Raw genomic sequence first — 22416 nt, forward strand, 5'->3', positions numbered from 1 at the left:
TACAAAACCCAAAATTCAGATGTAAAATCCGAATTCTGAACCATGGGAAGACTGAAACCGAGACTCAGTTCAAGTCGGATCTCTTCTGGGAATCCAAACTGAGTTTTGGTTTGATTCAGATACAAAAAATTCAGGTGAATTAGAAGTTCTAGAGAACCGAACCACACATCTCTATATAATAATTGAATGAAATGTCACAAGCAAGAAAGAATAGTGTTTTTACTATAAAAAAATGTCGCAATGTCAACATTAATTTTAATGAAACACAATCACGTTCACATCTATTCACGGAGGGATTCGATGCTGCATCTTCGGACATTGGGGGTCATTCTGAGTTGATTGCTAGCTGCCGTTATTCGCAGCGCAGCGATCAGGCTAAAAATCTGCATTTCTGCGCATACGTATTGGCCGCAATGCACACGCGCATCGTACAGGTACAAAGCCCGTTGTGGTTGTGCACAGGTTGTAGAGAAGTTTTCAGTCGCACTGACGGCCGCAAGAAGATTGACAGAAAGGGGGCGTTTCTGGGTGTCAACTGACCGTTTTAAGGGAGTGTTTGCAAAAACGCAGGCGTGTCTGAAAAAACGCAGGCATGGCTGGGCGTTCGCTGGGCGGGTGTATGACGTCAAATCCGGACACGAATAGGCTGAAGTGATCGCAAGCGCTGAGTAGGTTCAGAGCTACTCTGAAACTGCACAAACATTTTTTGCAGAGCTCGGCTGCACATGCGTTCGCACTTCTGCTAAGCTAAAATACACTCTCCAGTGGTCGGCGGCATAGCGTTTGCACGGCTGCTAAAACTAGCTAGCGAGCGATCAACTCAGAATGACCTCCATGGACCCTCATTCCGAGTTGATCGCTCGCTAGCTACTTTTTGCAGCCGTGCAAACGTGTAGTCGCCGCCCATGGGGGAGTGTATTTTCACTTTGCAAGTGTGCGATCGCATGTGCAGCCGAGCGGGATGAAAAAGTTTTTTGCAGTTTCTGAGTAGGTCTGAATTTACTCAGCTCTTGCAATCACTTCAGCCTGTCCAGTCCCGGAGTTGACGTCAGACACCCGCCCTGCAAACGCCTGGACACACCTGCGTTTTTCCAACCACTCCCAGAAAACGGTCAGTTGACACCCATAAACGCCCTCTTTCTGTCAATCTCCTTGCGAACGGCTGTGCGAATGGAATCGTCGCTAGAAGCATTGCACAGCAACAATGCTGTTTGTACCCGTATGATGCACGTGCGCATTGCGGTGCATACGCATGCGCAGTAGTAACCTGATCGCTGCGCTGGGAAAATCGGCAGCGTGCGATCAGCTCGGAATGAGGGCCATAGAGGGTAATTCAGAGTTGGGCACTGCAGGTGTGGCAGATATAACATTTGCAGGGAGAGTTAGATTTGGGTGGGTTATTTTGTTTCTGTGCAGGGTAAATACTGGCTGCTTTATTTTTACACTGCAATTTAGATTTCAGTTTGAACACACCCCACCCAAATCTAACTCTCTCTGCATATGTTATATCTCCCCCCCCCTACCCCCTGCAGTTCACATGGGGGTCATTCCGAGTTGATCGTAGCTGTGCTACATTTAGCACAACTACGATCATGTTCCCAGACATGCGGGGGGACGCCCAGCACAGGGCTAGCCCGCCTCGCATGTCTGTCCGGCCCCCGCACAAGTACAAAAGCATCACACAGCGGTGATGCTTTTGTACTTGTTGAGTAACTCCCGGCCAGCGCAGCTCCTGCGGCTGACCGAGAGTTGCTCATCGCTGCCCCTGGTCGCAGCGGCTGCGTGTAATGTCACGCAGCCGCTGTGGCCCGCCCCCCGCACGGTTGGCCGGGCCGCGCACCCAAAACGGCGGCCAAATGCCGCCGTGCCGCCCCCTCCTGCCCAGCGACCGCCTCTGCCAGGCAGAGGCGATTGCTAGGAGACGATGGCCTTCGACCATCCAGCTTGCGCTGGCGCATGCGCAGTTCTGACCCGATCGCTGCGCTGCGAACAACTGCAGCGAGCGATCGGGTCGGAATGACCCCCATGGTTTTACCCAATCTGCTAACAAGTTTGCTGCTGCGATCAACTCTGAAATAGGCCCATAGACAGTGGATCTGAAAGGCCAGCAATGGGCGTCTTTTTAAAAGAAACACCTGAATCATTAGCATATATATTTGGATCCACTGCAACCAAAGACGCAGCACTAATTCACACTGAGTCCACCTATCAATCGGCTTCAATGTTACTTATAGCTCCAGAACCCTGCATTCTGCTCAACTGAACATGTGTAAGAGGTCAGCATGTACTGAACCGGAATGTTACTATCAAGTGAATCTATGGTACCTCTGACATACTGTTTGTTCTAAAACAGGTAAATTATTAAACCTCTGCAACTACTGTAGATCAAACTTAGGGCCTAATTCAGACCTGATCGCAGTAGCAAAGGGAGTCAGATTCGGGTGGGGTGTGTTCAAACCGAAATCTAAATTTCAGTGTAAAAATAAAGCAGCAAGTATTTACCCTGCACAGAAACAATATAACCCACCCAAATCTAACACTCTCTGCATATGTTACATCTGCCCCACCTGCAGTGCACATGGTTTGGCCCATTGGAGAACACTTTTGCTTCTATGAATATGTCTGAATTAGGCCCTTAGTCGCTGGTTTGCTCGTCTAAATGCTCTGCAAATAGTTTGCATTTTGGCTCACATTTGTTTCTTATTTTTATTTGTGTGTGTCATTTTTCTCTGTATAATGGTTACACAGTAGAGCGACTATCAGCAGCCTATGCATACATCAAAGCCACACGGCACACATGCTGCAATGGTCTTGCGGCGTAGTCACAAAGAGGATTTATTTAGCACAGTGATTGACATTTAGGGACCGTTTGGGGGAGGTAAGTGGTACTGGCAGCAAAAATGCAGGTAAGTTGAGACAATTCTGGGGGGAGTTTAGGCTGCAACTGCGAACCCGTGTGCAGCTGTAATGTATCCGGCATCTTACTTCCTGTGTACATCCTGCATGACCATAGGACTCCTGATAACTGTTCTGCCACCAGTGCTACATCTTTGTATGCAGCTGCAGGGATTCGCAAAGCCATCGGTGGGTGTCTCAAAACAAATCCAGATGGCTGCTGCATTTTTACCATTTGCATACAAATTTGCAGCTGTAAGCTGTAGGTCGACATGGACACCGTATAGGTGTACCGCGTCTACTCGCATGACTCGCTGCGCTTGCCGTGCTTCAGGCACTATTCCCCCTCCAGGTCCACTGGGATGGTAAAGTATGAACAAGTCGGTTTTGATGAAAAAATCATGAATATCCCATGTCGACTTTTTGACCTGTCGACATTTGTCAGTATTTTGATCTGTATTTTAAATGTCGGTATTTTGGCCATGTCTGTATTTTGACCTTGTCGGTATTTTGGCCATTGGTCAATGGCTGTTGGTATTTTGACCATCTGGATTTTGATAGTAGGTAAATTGTCTGCATCCACTATCAAGACCTTACCCAATAAAATATTAATACCTGTTGTGAATACATATAAATATAATGTTCTCCTCATACAGCATAGGAATAGTCTCTAGCTCTGTGGCCTTTGAGTGTATCAGTGTCATGAGTGAATGGCTTCTAGGAATTCTGCATGCCATCATTGCAGTTTGAAGAAGACATTGCTGGGCACCGAGCCAAGGCTTGAAGTGTCATAGTTAATTACAGCTCTGGAAAAGCATATGTTATGGATATAGTATAGTAGATATTTTACGTACACACATGTGCAGACTTATGCACACTTAATTCAAAAATGTGAATTCATGTAAATATACTGTATGTGAAATTATTCTATAATTTGCAAACCTGAACAAACAATATATTCATATTATTACAATAATATAAAATTGTCAGACATAAAATGGGTAAACGCTGATATTTCACGTTATTGCATAAATCTTCTTAAGAGAGACTTCAACATCTTTCTTCCTTACCTTTGATTTTAATTTATTCTTTCAGAAAGCTCGATGTTTGTTACTTATGCTGAATAAAAACAGCTCTGTGCATCTAAACGCTAATACATAGTATTGTATATAAATTTGTCATTTTATTTAATGTCCTTTTTAAAGATCACCTACTGTACTTACCAGGATGTCCTTCTCCCACAGACTCTGATGTGAACATAAAATCCCCAAAATCTTCCACTGAGTGGTCGTTGAAACCATCTACTGGCCCATTCATGGTGTAATTTCAGCTAAAGCAATCTGAGGTTGGAAAAAAAACTGTGTTCCCTGGTTACTTATGCACAGGACTGGCAGCTGTGGGCTTCTTTTAACTCAGCAAAGCTGCAAGCTCCTGTTCCTGCTAGTGGCTCAGTAACTTGAGCGTGTGTGTATAAGGCTGGACCCGCCTATACCAGTGTCACAGATAGTTTGAGCTGTCAGTTAGGCCAGTACTCCCATAAATGCGAAGTGAAAGTTTTTCAATGACCATGTGATATAACTAGAACAAACCACTGTCTGGTCGGCAATCAGAGTTTCCCTGCTTATTTGTATATCAACCTAAGAGCAGTTGTAGCTAAAAACACAAAAAATATCTGATATGTAGAAAGTGATAAGTGATATGTAGAAAAAAAAACCTCCTTTAGAGTGGACGTCTGCCAGATTTTTGAATAAGACACTCATTTTCGGATTACACTTGTGCACTAAAAATGCTTACGTTGACCTTCTTTTTCTTATTGTTGACTAGCATGCCTTATGCCAGACAAACATTGGATGACGAAAGTTATGGAGAAATTTATGTAAATACGACAATTTGATGCGGATGCATGCCCATTTTAGGAGGTGTATCTCTTGTGAGTACTGGAAAGTTGGTGCAAAGATACATGATGATGAAGATGATGACTATTGGTAGCATTTTCTAGCTGCAACTGATTCGCCGATTACATAGTGACCCCCTCCAGCTGACAGTACTTAAGCCATAAGCTTTACGGCTATATTATATCAAGTCATGTCTGTCTACTGTATAATATGCATTATTTAATCGACAACTCTATTTTTACTGTTTTAGGAAAGAAGATTTTGTTCTAATTTTAAAGTGTTAATCAATGGATATGGTGGTGTTTAATTACATTTTATTTTATGACACTATTGGTGTCAATCCACAGCACTCAATCTACTACAGAGCCAGTGGAATGTGACCAGAACATTTCCTGTTTTTAAAAGAAGTACCTTTAGGAATTTAATTAGGTGAGTGCTGAGTATGTATGATTTTTTAATTTAAATGTTGTGGTCATATACCACTGGCAGTAGGTTGAGTGTTGTGGATTGAAACCAAAGGTGGTAGTTGTGGTATATATATAGATAGATAGATAGATAGATAGATAGATAGATAGATAGATAGATAGATAGTTACTGAAGCCCGCAATGCATACAGTTGTGATCACATTAGCTATTGGTGGTATTATAATGTTAGAATGTTGTCTTGTGTCCCTATAAAATATTCACATTGATAGGTGTTGCTCACAGTCTCCACACATGAGAGACACATAGGGGTGGCATGTTCCTCTACATTAGAGGATGTAACTGGAAGACATGCGGACAAGCCATGCATGCGCAGTAGGACATCTAGCACGGCAGCATCGGAGGTCACATGGTGACACAACTTCTGCATTACAGGGTCCCGGTGGTTCAGAGGAGACAGTGCAGAGCGCTCTCTTCTAACATATTCCATAATAAAACCTTCATTCAATCTTCTTTTGCATGCAGGGTAAATACTGGCTGCTTTTGCATGTAGCCCACAAATGTGGATCAGCTTTAACAGTGCATACACTATACAGTTATCTGAGAGATTATCTGTCCAATCTGGTTTGGTGGAATGAAAATCTTGTAATGGATGGGAGAAAATGACAATCAACCATTTGGTTCAAAATGCTGGAAATCAGACAAAACTGTCATTCAGACAAATTGGTTTAATCTGTCTGAACGACTGTTTTTGTCCATTTTCCAGTGTTTGGGAGCAAATGGTCGATTGTCATTTACCCCCGTCACCTAACAGATTTTCTTTCCAACCAGCCAGATTGGACAGATGATCTGCCAGTTAATTGTATAGTGTATGCCCAAATTTAGTTTTACCCTGCTCTATGGCTTTGAGTTGGCAATGCCACTCTCCAATGAAAGTCTCTCAGCACTTTTAAATTTGCCCCACCTGCTGTGCTACATGGTTTTGCCCAGATGCACAGTTACTGTTGCTTGTTTAAACTTTGCTATCAACTCAGGATCATGCCCAAAATGCCTGGTGACAAGTTTTCTTGTGTACAGGTTTATTATGCAATGCAACGTCTATTAGACAACTTATCAATTATAGCAAACCATGTGGTCTTCTTATGAGAAATGTAGTTTATATCAATGTGCTTGTTCTATTCTTGTATACATATAAAATGAGAACACAAGCAATGCATGGACATAATGATTTCAAAGGCCACTATTTAACCAAACTTGCACTTTTGTTACTTTGGCATTGACAATCTATTGTGTAAGAGATGTTTATTAAAATACATGAAAGTACTTGTTAACCAGAATTATTGTGTAATGCAGTGGTTCCCAAACTTTGTTTTAAACACGGCGCCCTAGAGTATCAGAATTTTTAAAAGTTTATTGAGAAATTTAGAAATACATTATCAATTAAGTAAATTGTGTTTATATGTCATCCTTAGGTACAGTTATGGGGTGAGGGACAAGATTTACTTCTGTTTCTCCACATATGTTATGAATGACAGCCACCAACAATGATTTTGCCTATTACAATGACCATAAATAATTTGAATTGGTCCTGACCACCAATCCAATGGTGCCTAGGCACACAGTTTTAGAACTACTAGTGTAATGAGTTGATGGTACAATAAGAAACCATGGTCATTAGGATGCATATTTGGGTTATAATGAAACTCAGAAGTACTTGGATTAGCCACATACTAATCTATTGTCATAATGGTCATGAATATACATGCTTAGTACTCATGGTTGAGATTACCTACAGTATAAAAAGTGGCAGACTAGATGGGCCAAGTGGTTCTTATCTGCCATCAAATTCTATGTTTCTTTGTTTCTGTTGTTGCCTAAAATTATGGGTAATATGACTACAAGCCTCAGTGATTTTTAAAAATACATCTTTATGTAACTATTTTATGTGAATCTTCTCTTTTCCCTTTTTGTTCAAATAATTTTACAATGACATAGAAACTGAGTTACAGTGGAAAAGGATTTATTTGATGGAAGACACACCCTCAGTACACCTAGCATCATAGCCAGATTAAGAGGGGGATGCAGGGCATACTGTCCCCCTGACCCCCCTCTGTCAGGTGGCCCCCCCAGCCAAAGCACAAGTGTATATGATTGAGTTACGTAGATTAAATCTCCCACAGTTGCTCAGAACTTGTAGTGCTAAAAATCACAAAAATCAGTGACAAAACATAGTTGTGTAGAAATCTCATTTAACCCATTCACCTATTATTTGTCAAGAACATTGTGGATATAATTTGATTCAAGCAATTTATGGAAATGACAATTTTGGGGTCAGCAATAATTAGAGATGAGTGGACACATATCACAGAGATCCAAACCCACCCAAACTTACCCAATCCGAGGAATCTGGACCCACCGCTCTAATCTCCTCACCAATTCTGGACTAAAACAAGGCAAAACATCATCATCAAGCATCAAAGAAACAGAGAATTTGAAAGCAGATAAGAACCACTTGGCCAATCTAGTCTGCCCCTTTTTTTTACCATATTTTTATCTTAAACCTTATTTGATCCTTATTTCTTTGTAAGTATATCCTTATGCCTCTCCAATGCAAGTTTAAATTGGTCTACTGTAGTCTCTACCACCTCTAATGGGAGGCTATTCCACTTGTCCACTACCCTTTCTGTGAATTCATTTTTCCTCAAATTTCTCCTGAACCTACCTCCCTCCAGTCTCGGTGCATGTCCTCGTCTCCTATTGATTCTCTTTATTTGAAGAATGTTTCCCTCCTGGGGGTAAATTTAGTAAGATGGGAGTTCTATTTAAGATGGGATGTTGCCCATAGCAACCAATTAAAAATTCTACTTCTCATTTATCTAGCACCTTCTAGAAGATAATACCTAAAATCTGATTGGTTGCTATGGGCAACATCCCATCTTATATAGAACTCCCATCTTAGTAAATTTACCCCCTGGACTTTGGTAAAACACTTGAAATGTTTGAACGTTTCTATCATGTCCCCCCTTCCCTTCTCTGCTCCAAACTATACATATTGAGATGTTTTAGTCTTTCTGGGTATGTTTTGTGGTGTAGGCCATGCACAATTTTAGTGGCCCTTCTTTGTACAGCCGCTAATGTATTAATATCCTTTTGAAGATATGGCCTCCAGAAATGAACACAGTATTCTAGATGAGGCAGCACCAATGCCCTATACAGTGGCATTATTATTTCTTTCTGTCTGCTGCTGATTCCTCTCCCAATGCAGCCAAGCATCTGACTAGCCTTCCTCATTGCTTTGTTACATTACTTACCTGCCTTTAAGTCACCTGAAATAGTGACTCCGAGATCCCTTTCCTCCTCAGTAGTTTCCAGTATAGTGCCATTAATACTATATTTAGCATTTGAATTTTTGAGACCCAAGTGCATGATTTTGCATTTTTTGGTATTACGTTTTAATTGCCACAATCTTGATCATTCCTCTAGTCTACCTAGATCCTCAATCATTTGTTTTACCCCTCCTGGGGTGTCTACCCTGTTGCATACCTTTGTGTCATCTGCTAAAAGACATACTTTCCCTTTAAAATCATTGCAATATCACCAATAAAGATATTAAAAAGCACTGGACCAAGTACAGATCCCGGGGTAACATTTCCCTCCTGTGAATGCACTCCATTTACTACAACTCTCTGTGTTTTATCCTGCAACCAAGATCTTATCCATTCAACAATCTTAATACCCAATCCCAAGATTTCAAGCTTATTTAGCAGTTTGCGATGTGGAACAGTATCAGAAGCCTTACTAACGTCTAGATAAGCTATATCCACAGCTCCACCTTTATCCATCACTTTAGTCGCACAGTCAAAAAAGTCAATAAGGTTTGTTTGACATGATCTCCCCCCAGCGAATCCATGCTGTTTAGGATCCTACAAATTGCTGGATTTGAGATAATCTACAACTCATTCTTTTAAGAGTGTTTCCACCAATTTCCCTACTACTGCTACAGCGTTGAATCTCTCCCGAGATTTGGATTCTAATATGAGAATCCCCACAATTGGCATCATTTTGCACTGTCCACAGCTGTGGTGGCTGCTGAGCTGTGCTGTCTCCATCGACTGCTGTATCCACTGTCCATCTACTCTCAATGGCTGCTGCTGTGTCCACTGTCCATCCACTATCAATGGCTGCTGCTGTGTCCACTGTCCATCCGCTATGAGTGGCTGCTGCTGTGTCCACTGTCCATCCACTCCAGTCAGTGGCTGCTCCTGTGCTGTGTCCATCCACTCCAGTGGCTGCTACTGTGCTGTGTCCATCAACTCCAGTGGCTGAGCTGTCCACTGTGTCCATCCATGCCAGTGCTGAGCTGACCTATCTGTCCACTCCATCCAGTCCCCTTAGTGTAATATTGGCCGAGCTAGATTTACAGTACATGCAGTCATTGTTTATTGACTTTTTATAGTGTAGGGCATTACTGTAGTTATACATATATTGTGTGTGTCACAAACAAGTTGAACAAACAAAAAAAAAAAACAATTTTTAAAAACTTTTTTACAAAACTTTTTATTAACGTTTTTACAAACTTTTTTGCAAATGATACTGCAGTCACACTGCAGCATCATTTGCAAAAAAGTTTGTAAAAACGTTAATAAAACGTTTTGTAAAAAAAGTTTTTAAAAATAGTTTGTTTGTTTTTTGTTCAACTTGTGTGCACTGTCCCCCACTACATTTCTTTGCATACATATAAGCGCTGTGATACTGCAGAGTGTGTACTACTTCTCTGGGTGTTGTACAACCCACTATATGTGGCAAGTGGAACTGGGCAAACTAAAGATTACATGACTGTGACAGCCCACTGGGTGGGTGAATCACCTTCAGCAGAAGCAGTATCTAACAAACAACACCAGCTCATTCAGAGGCAGGTTACTCTCTGTATCACCAGCTTCACTAAAGGCATACCACTGACAACCTGTTAAAACAAGCTTACCTGACTTGTACTCCCCTCAGGATTTGTGATATCTGATAATGCCACAAATATTGTGAGAGCATTACAGATGGGTGAATTTGAACATGTCCCATGTTTTTCTCACATAATTAACTTGGTGGAACAGAGTTTTTTAAGAAATGACAGGGGCACGCAGGAGATGCTGTCTTTGGCCAAAAAAAACAACAAGCCATGACATTGGGAGAGGAGAGGGAGCATGCAAAACAGAAGAGGGACTGTTGTAGCAATAGGCACAAGATGTCAGCAATTGTGCATCCTTTATACACAGCACTGTTACTCAATGATGACTACTGAGTCACAATCACTAGAACTCTGGCATAGAAGATTTGGTCACCTTGAATACGACAGTGTTCGAAGTTACAGAATGGAATTATCACAGGAATGCCAGTGAGTTACACAGAGAAAACCCTGTGAGAGCTGTAGGAAAACAAAGTCAGCAAGCAGAGAAACAAAGCTACTTGAGATAGTACATTCAGATGTGTGTGGTCCAGCAGACAGCAAGTGGATACAGATACTTCATGACATTCATAGATAAATTCACAAGAATGACACGTGTACTTCAGTGGAGAGAAATTTGAAGTAGCAAATAAGATTGCAGACTACAGTCTTGTAGAAAATCAAACAAGTTACAAAGCCAAGACCCTGAGATCTGATAATGGTGGAGAATACATCAACAGAGAGGTGGAAGAATTCTTAACAAAATATGTAATAGAGCATCAATTGACCATTATCTATACTCCTGAGCAAAATGGTATCAGTGAATGGGCTAACTGTACACTAGTAGAGAGAGGAAGATGTATGCTAAAGGAAGCCATGTCCACAGCAGTCTATCTCAAGAACCGTTCTCCTACAATTGCTTAAAACACATAACACCTATTGAAGCATGATTAAAGAGAAAACCCAGTGTAAAGCTTCTCAAAGTTTTTGGAAGTATTGCCTATGTCCATATACCAAAAGAAAGTTGATGCAAGCTGGATTCAAAATTAGTAAAGTTCATCATGTTTGGCTATTGCCATGAAAGCAACAGCTACAGATTATGAAAACCAAATACCAAAAAGCTAGCCAAGTCTAGAGTAACTATCTTCAAAGGCACAGCGCATGTTGAAGAAAGGCTGGGAGTTAATATACGGAACTAGTATGTATCACTGGACATACCAGCAGCTGAATATATACTGTATCTAAATCAGAGGCTATCAGCGTGGAAGTTCAACCACAGAGGATATCTTCTGCAAGATCAAATATCAGCAATACAACTACTGTAAATGGTGAATATTGCAATCAGTGAACCTCAAGATATACAGAAACCCAAACTAAATTCTGACTGGCCCGAGTAGAAATTTAAGAGAAGCGAAGAGACTTTGTAAGATTTAAAGACCACAAGTGTGAAAATCATCAAGAATCATAATAGTGACAGCAATCTCAAGTTTGTGAGTTGAGAGACTTACAGCCAATGCTGTCAGTAAAGGAACTTTTACTAGTATATCTTCCATGAAAGCCAAGCTAAAGTCATGTGATATGTTGATGCCTTTTCATGTGTTTAGCCCAATTTGTATTGTTTGTTACAGAGAAACTGAAATTAAATGGTTGTGTAACATGGAGAACCTTGTATCAAGGGGAATGTTGAGTATGCTACTTCTCATACTCCAGTCTTCCTGTACTTTAGAGAGTCGTCATGCCCTATCCCAAGACGGTCTCCACAATCTCTACTGAGCATGTGCAAGGTAATCTTGTTCTTTACTATCTAAGAATGTATAGTGTGAGATGGTGGGAGACAGAAGTCTCCAGCTTAGCTCCAGAGAGACCTGCGATTACCTGCAATCCACAACAATTCCAGTCTTACTGCACTACTACCCAGTGCCTACATACAATCACTGGCTGATGAGCTGTATAACACCCCCTTCCACTACATGAGAAATTAAGTGTAACAGTGAGTATAGCTGTACCAGCTACAGTATATAAGTGTGTGCCTATATAACTCTGCAACAGCAACACCTACACACACACACACACACACACACACATCATTTCCAAGAATTATAAATTACAGGTATAGGTAATCAAAGTGTTCCTTTGATCAAAGCACTGATCTAGAAAGAACATTCTGTTTTTCATGGGTCAATAGCATGCAGATATGGAAAGGTTGATCTTACTGCTTTACTTGTAAAATGTAAAGGGGGGTACTCACGGGAGAGATGTGTGCTGAGCGATCTTAACACAGACCGCTCAGCACACATCTCTCACCCCGCTCAGCACAGTGCGTTGTGCTGAGCGAGGGGGAAAGCTGACGGGGGGGCGCTCACTTCACACAACGGTGAAGTGAGCGACCCGCTAGATTGAGCCTGCATGCAGCTCAATCTAGCACCGGCGATAGCGATGCGCGGGGCCGCGCATCGCTATCGCTGGAGGGCATACACACGGCAGATCCGTGCTTAAAATCTAAGCAATCTAGCAAGATTGCTTAGATTTTAAGCACGGATCTCTCCGTGTGTACCCCCCTTTAGAGTTATCACCTGTGAAATGTCTTATAATCCGGCAGATGTATTAAGCCTGGAGAAGTGATAAAGATGTGATAAGGAAGTGATAAGTGGAAGGTTATCACTGATAATGCACCAATCAATTAGCTCCTAACTGTCATTTTTCAAACCCATAATGACTGGCTGGTGCGTTATCGCCTTCCACTTATCACTTCTTTATCACTGTTTTATCACTTATCCAGGCTTAATAAATCTGCCCACATGTATATGCCAATGTTGCTGCTTTTAAAACCTCACTAAAATATGCCACAACCTGATCCACCCAAACCAGATGTGACCTGACACCTGTTTTTTGTGAGGTTCTGGCCCTACTGTGACAGATCACACCCCTTTTAACTTTCAAAGTCACTAAATATATCTGATAACAGGTGTGCCTTTATCATCACCAACTTGTAAATGTAAAGTGGGACAAAGCACTCCTTACTCTCAGTGTGGAGACCAAGGGGTCTATTCATGAAACTGAAAAGAGTGGAGAAGTGAGCTTCTGGAGAAATTGCTCATGGCAACCAATCAGCTGCTCCGTACAATTGTATAGTATGCATATGATAAATGTTACTTCAATGCTGATTGGTTACCATGGGCAACTTCTCCACTGGCTCACTTCTCCGCTCTTTTCACTGCTTCATGAATAGACCCCCTACTGTATATTATTGCTGTAGAATATACTATCACTGGACCCAAGCTGCCAGTGACAGATATAGGGGCTAATTCAGACCTGATCACTAAGCTGCGTTTTTGTACAGCGGGCGATCAAGTCTAAACCACACATGCGTATTAGAGATGAGCGCCGGAAATTTTTCGGGTTTTGTGTTTTGGTTTTGGGTTCGGTTCCGCGGCCGTGTTTTGGGTTCGACCGCGTTTTGGCAAAACCTCACCAAATTTTTTTTGTCGGATTCGGGTGTGTTTTGGATTCGGGTGTTTTTTTCAAAAAACCCTAAAAAACAGCTTAAATCATAGAATTTGGGGGTCATTTTGATCCCAAAGTATTATTAACCTCAAAAACCATAATTTCCACTCATTTTCAGTCTATTCTGAATACCTCACACCTCACAATATTATTTTTAGTCCTAAAATTTGCACCGAGGTCGCTGTGTGAGTAAGATAAGCGACCCTAGTGGCCGACACAAACACCGGGCCCATCTAGGAGTGGCACTGCAGTGTCACGCAGGATGTCCCTTCCAAAAAACCCTCCCCAAACAGCACATGACGCAAAGAAAAAAAGAGGCGCAATGAGGTAGCTGTGTGAGTAAGATAAGCGACCCTAGTGGCCGACACAAACACCGGGCCCATCTAGGAGTGGCACTGCAGTGTCACGCAGGATGTCCCTTCCAAAAAACCCTCCCCAAACAGCACATGACGCAAAGAAAAAAAGAGGCGCAATGAGGTAGCTGACTGTGTGAGTAAGATAAGCGACCCTAGTGGCCGACACAAACACCGGGCCCATCTAGGAGTGGCACTGCAGTGTCACGCAGGATGTCCCTTCCAAAAAACCCTCCCCAAACAGCACATGACGCAAAGAAAAAAAGAGGCGCAATGAGGTAGCTGACTGTGTGAGTAAGATAAGCGACCCTAGTGGCCGACACAAACACCGGGCCCATCTAGGAGTGGCACTGCAGTGTCACGCAGGATGGCCCTTCCAAAAAACCCTCCCCAAACAGCACATGACGCAAAGAAAAATAAAAGAAAAAAGAGGTGCAAGATGGAATTGTCCTTGGGCCCTCCCACCCACCCTTATGTTGTATAAACAAAACAGGACATGCACACTTTAACCAACCCATCATTTCAGTGACAGGGTCTGCCACACGACTGTGACTGATATGACGGGTTGGTTTGGACCCCCCCCAAAAAAGAAGCAATTAATCTCTCCTTGCACAAACTGGCTCTACAGAGGCAAGATGTCCACCTCATCATCATCCTCCGATATATCACCGTGTACATCCCCCTCCTCACAGATTATCAATTCGTCCCCACTGGAATCCACCATCTCAGCTCCCTGTGTACTTTGTGGAGGCAATTGCTGCTGGTCAATGTCTCCGCGGAGGAATTGATTATAATTCATTTTAATGAACATCATCTTCTCCACATTTTCTGGATGTAACCTCGTACGCCGATTGCTGACAAGGTGAGCGGCGGCACTAAACACTCTTTCGGAGTACACACTTGTGGGAGGGCAACTTAGGTAGAATAAAGCCAGTTTGTGCAAGGGCCTCCAAATTGCCTCTTTTTCCTGCCAGTATAAGTACGGACTGTGTGACGTGCCTACTTGGATGCGGTCACTCATATAATCCTCCACCATTCTTTCAATGTTGAGAGAATCATATGCAGTGACAGTAGACGACATGTCCGTAATCGTTGTCAGGTCCTTCAGTCCGGACCAGATGTCAGCATCAGCAGTCGCTCCAGACTGCCCTGCATCACCGCCAGCGGGTGGGCTCGGAATTCTGAGCCTTTTCCTCGCACCCCCAGTTGCGGGAGAATGTGAAGGAGGAGATGTTGACAGGTCGCGTTCCGCTTGACTTGACAATTTTCTCACCAGCAGGTCTTTCAACCCCAGCAGATTTGTGTCTGCCGGAAAGAGAGATCCAAGGTAGGCTTTAAATCTAGGATCGAGCATGGTGGCCAAAATGTAGTGCTCTGATTTCAACAGATTGACCACCCGTGAATCCTTGTTAAGCGAATTAAGGGCTCCATCCACAAGTCCCACATGCCTAGCGGAATCGCTCCGTGTTAGCTCCTCCTTCAATGTCTCCAGCTTCTTCTGCAAAAGCCTGATGAGGGGAATGACCTGACTCAGGCTGGCAGTGTCTGAACTGACTTCACGTGTGGCAAGTTCAAAGGGCATCAGAACCTTGCACAACGTTGAAATCATTCTCCACTGCGCTTGAGACAGGTGCATTCCACCTCCTATATCGTGCTCAATTGTATAGGCTTGAATGGCCTTTTGCTGCTCCTCCAACCTCTGAAGCATATAGAGGGTTGAATTCCACCTCGTTACCACTTCTTGCTTCAGATGATGGCAGGGCAGGTTCAGTAGTTTTTGGTGGTGCTCCAGTCTTCTGTACGTGGTGCCTGTACGCCGAAAGTGTCCAGCAATTCTTCTGGCCACCGACAGCATCTCTTGCACGCCCCTGTCGTTTTTTAAAAAATTCTGCACCACCAAATTCAAGGTATGTGCAAAACATGGGACGTGCTGGAATTTGCCCATATTTAATGCACACACAATATTGCTGGCGTTGTCCGATGCCACAAATCCACAGGAGAGTCCAATTGGGGTAAGCCATTCCGCGATGATCTTCCTCAGTTGCCGTAAGAGGTTTTCAGCTGTGTGCGTATTCTGGAAACCGGTGATACAAAGCGTAGCCTGCCTAGGAAAGAGTTGGCGTTTGCGAGATGCTGCTACTGGTGCCGCCGCTGCTGTTCTTGCGGCGGGAGTCCATACATCTACCCAGTGGGCTGTCACAGTCATATAGTCCTGACCCTGCCCTGCTCCACTTGTCCACATGTCCGTGGTTAAGTGGACATTGGGTACAACTGCATTTTTTAGGACACTGGTGAGTCTTTTTCTGACGTCCGTGTACATTCTCGGTATCGCCTGCCTAGAGAAGTGGAACCTAGATGGTATTTGGTAACGGGGGCACACTGCCTCAATAAATTGTCTAGTTCCCTGTGAACTAACGGCGGATACCGGACGCACGTCTAACACCAACATAGTTGTCAAGGCCTCAGTTATCCGCTTTGCAGCAGGATGACTGCTGTGATATTTCATCTTCCTCGCAAAGGACTGTTGAACAGTCAATTGCTTACTGGAAGTAGTACAAGTGGGCTTACGACTTCCCCTCTGGGATGACCATTGACTCCCAGCAGCAACAACAGCAGCGCCAGCAGCAGTAGGCGTTACACGCAAGGATGCATCGGAGGAATCCCAGGCAGGAGAGGAATCATCAGAATTGCCAGTGACATGGCCTGCAGGACTATTGGCATTCCTGGGGAAGGAGGAAATTGACACTGAGGGAGTTGGTGGGGTGGTTTGCGTGAGCTTGGTTACAAGAGGAAGGGATTTACTGGTCAGTGGACTGCTTCCGCTGTCGGCCAAAGTTTTTGAACTTGTCACTGACTTATTATGAATGCGCTGCAGGTGACGTATAAGGGAGGATGTTCCGAGGTGGTTAACGTCCTTACCCCTACTTATTACAGCTTGACAAAGGGAACACACGGCTTGACAAATGTTGTCCGCATTTCTGGTGAAATACTTCCACACCGAAGAGCTGATTTTTTTTGGTATTTTCACCAGGCATGTCAACGGCCATATTCCTCCCATGGACAACAGGTGTCTCCCCGGGTGCCTGACTTAAACAAACCACCTCACCATCAGAATCCTCCTGGTCAATTTCCTCCCCAGCGCCAGCAACACCCATATCCTCCTCATCCTGGTGTACTTCAACACTGACATCTTCAATCTGACTATCAGGAACTGGACTGCGGGTGCTCCTTCCAGCACTTGCAGGGGGCGTGCAAATGGTGGAAGGCGCATGCTCTTCACGTCCAGTGTTGGGAAGGTCAGGCATCGCAACTGACACAATTGGACTCTCCTTGTGGATTTGGGATTTCGAAGAACGCACAGTTCTTTGCTGTGCTTTTTCCAGCTTGAGTCTTTTCATTTTTCTAGCGAGAGGCTGAGTGCTTCCATCCTCATGTGAAGCTGAACCACTAGCCATGAACATAGGCCAGGGCCTCAGCCGTTCCTTGCCACTCCGTGTGGTAAATGGCATATTGGCAAGTTTACGCTTCTCCTCCGACAATTTTATTTTAGGTTTTGGAGTCCTTTTTTTACTGATATTTGGTGTTTTGGATTTGACATGCTCTGTACTATGACATTGGGCATCGGCCTTGGCAGACGACGTTGCTGGCATTTCATCGTCTCGGCCATGACTAGTGGCAGCAGCTTCAGCACGAGGTGGAAGTGGATCTTGATCTTTCCCTAATTTTGGAACCTCAACATTTTTGTTCTCCATATTTTAATAGGCACAACTAAAAGGCACCTCAGGTAAACAATGGAGATGGATGGATACTAGTATACAATTATGGATGGACTGCCGACACAGAGGTAGCTACAGCCGTGGACTACCGTACTGTACTGTGTCTGCTGCTAATATAGACTGGATGATAATGAGATGTAGTATGTATAAAGAAGAAAGAAAAAAAAACCACGGGTAGGTGGTATACAATTATGGATGGACTGCCGAGTGCCGACACAGAGGTAGCTACAGCCGTGGACTACCGTACTGTACTGTGTCTGCTGCTAATATAGACTGGATGATAATGAGATGTAGTATGTATAAAGAAGAAAGAAAAAAAAACCACGGGTAGGTGGTATACAATTATGGACGGACTGCCGAGTGCCGACACAGAGGTAGCTACAGCCGTGGACTACCGTACTGTACTGTGTCTGCTGCTAATATAGACTGGATGATAATGAGATGTAGTATGTATAAAGAAGAAAGAAAAAAAAAACCACGGGTAGGTGGTATACAATTATGGATGGACTGCCGAGTGCCGACACAGAGGTAGCTACAGCCGTGGACTACCGTACTGTACTGTGTCTGCTGCTAATATAGACTGGATGATAATGAGATGTAGTATGTATAAAGAAGAAAGAAAAAAAAACCACGGGTAGGTGGTATACAATTATGGACGGACTGCCGAGTGCCGACACAGAGGTAGCTACAGCCGTGGACTACCGTACTGTACTGTGTCTGCTGCTAATATAGACTGGTTGATAATGAGATGTAGTATGTATAAAGAAGAAAGAAAAAAAAACCACGGGTAGGTGGTATACAATTATGGATGGACTGCCGAGTGCCGACACAGAGGTAGCTACAGCCGTGGACTACCGTACTGTACTGTGTCTGCTGCTAATATAGACTGGATGATAATGAGATGTAGTATGTATAAAGAAGAAAGAAAAAAAAAACCACGGGTAGGTGGTATACAATTATGGATGGACTGCCGAGTGCCGACACAGAGGTAGCTACAGCCGTGAACTACCGTACTGTGTCTGCTGCGACTGGATGATAAATAATGATATAAAAAATATATATATATCACTACTGCAGCCGGACAGGTATATATTATATAATGACGGACCTGCTGGACACTGTCTGTCAGCAGAATGAGTTTTTTATAGAATAAAAAAACACCACACAAGTCACACGACGAGTGTTTAACTTTTTCAGGCAATCACAATATAGTATACTATACTGGTGGTCAGTGTGGTCAGGTCACTGGTCAGTCACACTGGCAGTGGCACTCCTGCAGCAAAAGTGTGCACTGTTTAATTTTAATAATATGTACTCCTGGCTCCTGCTATAACCTATAACTGCTCCCCAGTCTCCCCCACAATTAAGCTGTGTGAGCACAGTCAGATATTATACATAGATGATGCAGCACACTGGGCTGAGCACAGATATGGTATGTGACTGAGTCACTGTGTATCGTTTTTTTCAGGCAGAGAACGGATTATATTAAATAAAACTGCACTGGTGGTCACTGGTCAGTGGTCAGTCACTAGTAAACTCTGCACTCTCTAGTACTCCTAAGCTCCAGTAAATCAAGTGTCTCTGTCTCAATCTCACTCTCTCTCTTCTAATCTAAATGGAGAGGACGCCAGCCACGTCCTCTCCCTATCAATCTCAATGCACGTGTGAAAATGGCGGCGACGCGCGGCTCCTTATATAGAATCCGAGTCTCGCTATAGAATCCGAGCCTCGCGAGAATCCGACAGCGTCATGATGACGTTCGGGCGCGCTCGGGTTAACCGAGCAAGGCGGGAAGATCCGAGTCGCTCGGATCCGTGTAAAAAAAGCTGAAGTTCGGGCGGGTTCGGATTCCGAGGAACCGAACCCGCTCATCTCTAATGCGTATGCACCGCAATGTGCAGGCTCGTCGCACCGGTACAAAGCAGATCGTCGCTCAGCGATGGGTTTGTGCAAATAATCCGTTTGCACGCTATTTGCAAGGAGATTGACAGGAATAATCCATTTTCTGGGAGTGTTTGAAAAAACACAGGCATGTCCAAGCGTTTGCAGGGAGGGTTCCTGACGTCAATTTCGTTACAAACAGGCTGAAGCGATTGCAGCGGATGAGTAAGTCCTGGGCTACTCAGAGACTGCACAAAATCTGTTTGTACAGCTCTGCTACACATGCGTTTGCTTACTTGCAAAGCAAAAATACACTCCCCTTTGGGCGGCGACTATGCGAACGCAGGACTGAAAAAAAACCCTAGCGAGTGAACAGGTCTGAATTTGCCTCATAGATTTCACAGATACTGTATGAACAGAATTTCTTTTAGTCAGGGTACATTATTTTTCAAAACAATATGGGGTCTATTCATGAATTAGTGAAAAGTATGGAGAAGTGAGCCTGTGCCGTACAATTATACAGTATGCAAATTATAAATGTTACTTCAATGCTGATTGGTTGCCATGGGCAAATTCTCCACTGACTCGCTTCTCCACACTTTTCACTGCTTCATGAATAGACCACTAAATGTATTGCAGAGCTAATTTTGTTTGATAAAACCCCTGTACTCTGGGTTCGGAGATGTTGTGGCCAAAACATACTGTTTTTATATAGTCACTAGGAGCACCATTAAATTGCAGGTTGCAGCACTGGAGATAATTTTGTCTTTAATAATCCATTTATATAGCGTTATGATAACTAACTGGCAAATCTAATTACATGCATTTAGAATAACAAATCCACAAGTATCTAAAACATATTTAAGTTGTTATATAATAACCTTAGCAATATATTAGTATTAGTATTATTATTATTATTATTATTATTATTATTATTAATATTATAAATGCGCTGTGTCTTTAGTTTTGTGATATCTGTTAGAAGAGACTTGGTAAATATTATGTCAGGCTGTTGGCTACGTATACACTCAAGAGACCTTAACTACTTGGCACGTGTATCTTTGTACACAAACAGTATCCAGAGGAGTGTTCAGGAGAACCAATGAGATTTGCAAGAGCAGATGACAGGTGGGTGGAGAAGTGATAGGAACTTCTCATTGGTCATATGGACAGTTGGACACACGCCCCTTGGCTTTGCTGCTTGATCAATTTCAAGCAGTGTGTACACATTGTTTTGCAAAAATAAAGGGTAAAAAGAAAGTACGTCCATTAAGAGCGATAATGTTATTAATTATTTTGCTTGTTGTTAATGTTGCTAGCACAGTGTGTCAAAGCAATGCCAGTTCAGTTTATTCACCTGTAATGGGAAAATTGAAGATTGTATTCCACAAAAAAGAGGAACAGTATTCAGTCACGTTGTGAACAGAGGTATTTCCTCTCTTTTGTGGCCAAGAAACAGAGCCTTTCAATTGTTCGCATATAAAGGCCATGATTCTGAGTAGATCGCAATGGCGATGTCTGATGCAGTGGTGATGTCGGATGCAGTGGAGCAATATTTTTTATTGTTATAAATAATAGGGCTGATACAGTGTGACCTACTAGCTCATTTGCTACGGCAATGCGTACCAGTTTCATTTGCTACCGCAATGCAAACGGGAGGCTGCGAACATTCGTACCTGCGTCTCTCCCAATCAAGTGAAAGGATTGCGAGTCAGGAGTCGTGCTGCGTGCGCTATGCAGCAATGTTAGTAAAGGACACACCTGTACATCAGTTTGCGTAGCATAAAGTATGTAAAATCACCAGGCACATATACAGAAGCCAGGCCTCACACACATGCACAGTTGCATTTACAAATATAGGGAAGTAATTGAATATTGTTAGCAGAGGGCCTAATTCATGTTTGTATGCAATGCCGATGTTCACACAACTGAGCGATTATCAACAGACTGTGTATACGCCATGGTACGATTGCAATGCCATTTGCAGTGAGAATTTAAACACAGATTTGTTATCAGGAAGAGATCGTTTGGGGGAGATATCTGGGAGCTTTCACTTTTATGGCGTGTATCTGCCTTCAGCTGCGATCATGTAAGTAGAGAAACACTATGCAGGCGTTGCTACTGCCATGGCCATTCTGCATGACCTTAGACTCACACGTGGAGTCGATGTTCCTCATTACTGTGTTGATACTGCGTTTGTGTACTGAGCACATTGCGATGGCTTCGCTGGGTATCTATTTTATTTTCTAGGTCAGCAGCTTCACTTGTGATGATCAGCAAGTACATAGCCTGAAAAATCGCAGCTTCGTAGGTATGGGTGTACAAACATGACTTAGGCCTCAGATAAAGTCAGAGTTGCATTTATGCCTGTCCAAGCCATATACTTTGCAGTTGCTAGAGAGCAGGTGCAAATAAACAATGTTGATAGTGATAGGGTTATTCAGGTCTGATTATGAACTCTCTTCAGTCATCAGTCAGAATGCTGTTCCCCTTAGCAACCGGTTGGAGATCAGTGAATGAATAGATGACACAGGATCATTGTGTAACCTAAGCAGTTCATAGTTGATCTGTCTTAGGGGCCATCATGGCTTTATTTTATAGCAAAAGAACAAAGGATTCATGTTGTCACGATCCGGGTATCTGGACGCCATTTCTTACCCATCAGATGCCTCCTAAGGCTGGCTCAGCGCTCCAGGACCGGATCCCATCTGTTATCCTAATGTTCACATTCCTGCATCCTCTCCTGTCTCTCT

General features: G+C 43.2%; 2 protein-coding genes across 2 annotated transcripts in view; one reads left to right on the plus strand and one right to left on the minus strand.

The window, feature by feature from the left end:
- MAT1A (methionine adenosyltransferase 1A) overlaps positions 1 to 4430 on the minus strand; it is a 71261-nt gene extending 66831 nt beyond the window's left edge. The window contains exon 1 of the mRNA XM_063958760.1: positions 4119 to 4430. Within this exon, the coding sequence (XP_063814830.1) occupies positions 4119 to 4212 (94 nt within the window). The 5' untranslated portion in view covers positions 4213 to 4430. The remainder of the gene's footprint in view (positions 1 to 4118) is intronic.
- Positions 4431 to 5128: 698 nt separating this feature from the next.
- Positions 5129 to 22416, plus strand: part of LOC135055108 (DPY30 domain-containing protein 1-like) — a 92655-nt gene continuing 75367 nt past the window's right edge. The window contains exon 1 of the mRNA XM_063958762.1: positions 5129 to 5219. The gene's annotated coding sequence lies outside the window, so the exon portion shown is untranslated. The remainder of the gene's footprint in view (positions 5220 to 22416) is intronic.

The sequence above is a fragment of the Pseudophryne corroboree genome, chromosome 3 (genome assembly GCF_028390025.1).
Source record: "Pseudophryne corroboree isolate aPseCor3 chromosome 3, aPseCor3.hap2, whole genome shotgun sequence".
NCBI classification, from domain to species: Eukaryota; Metazoa; Chordata; class Amphibia; order Anura; family Myobatrachidae; genus Pseudophryne; species Pseudophryne corroboree.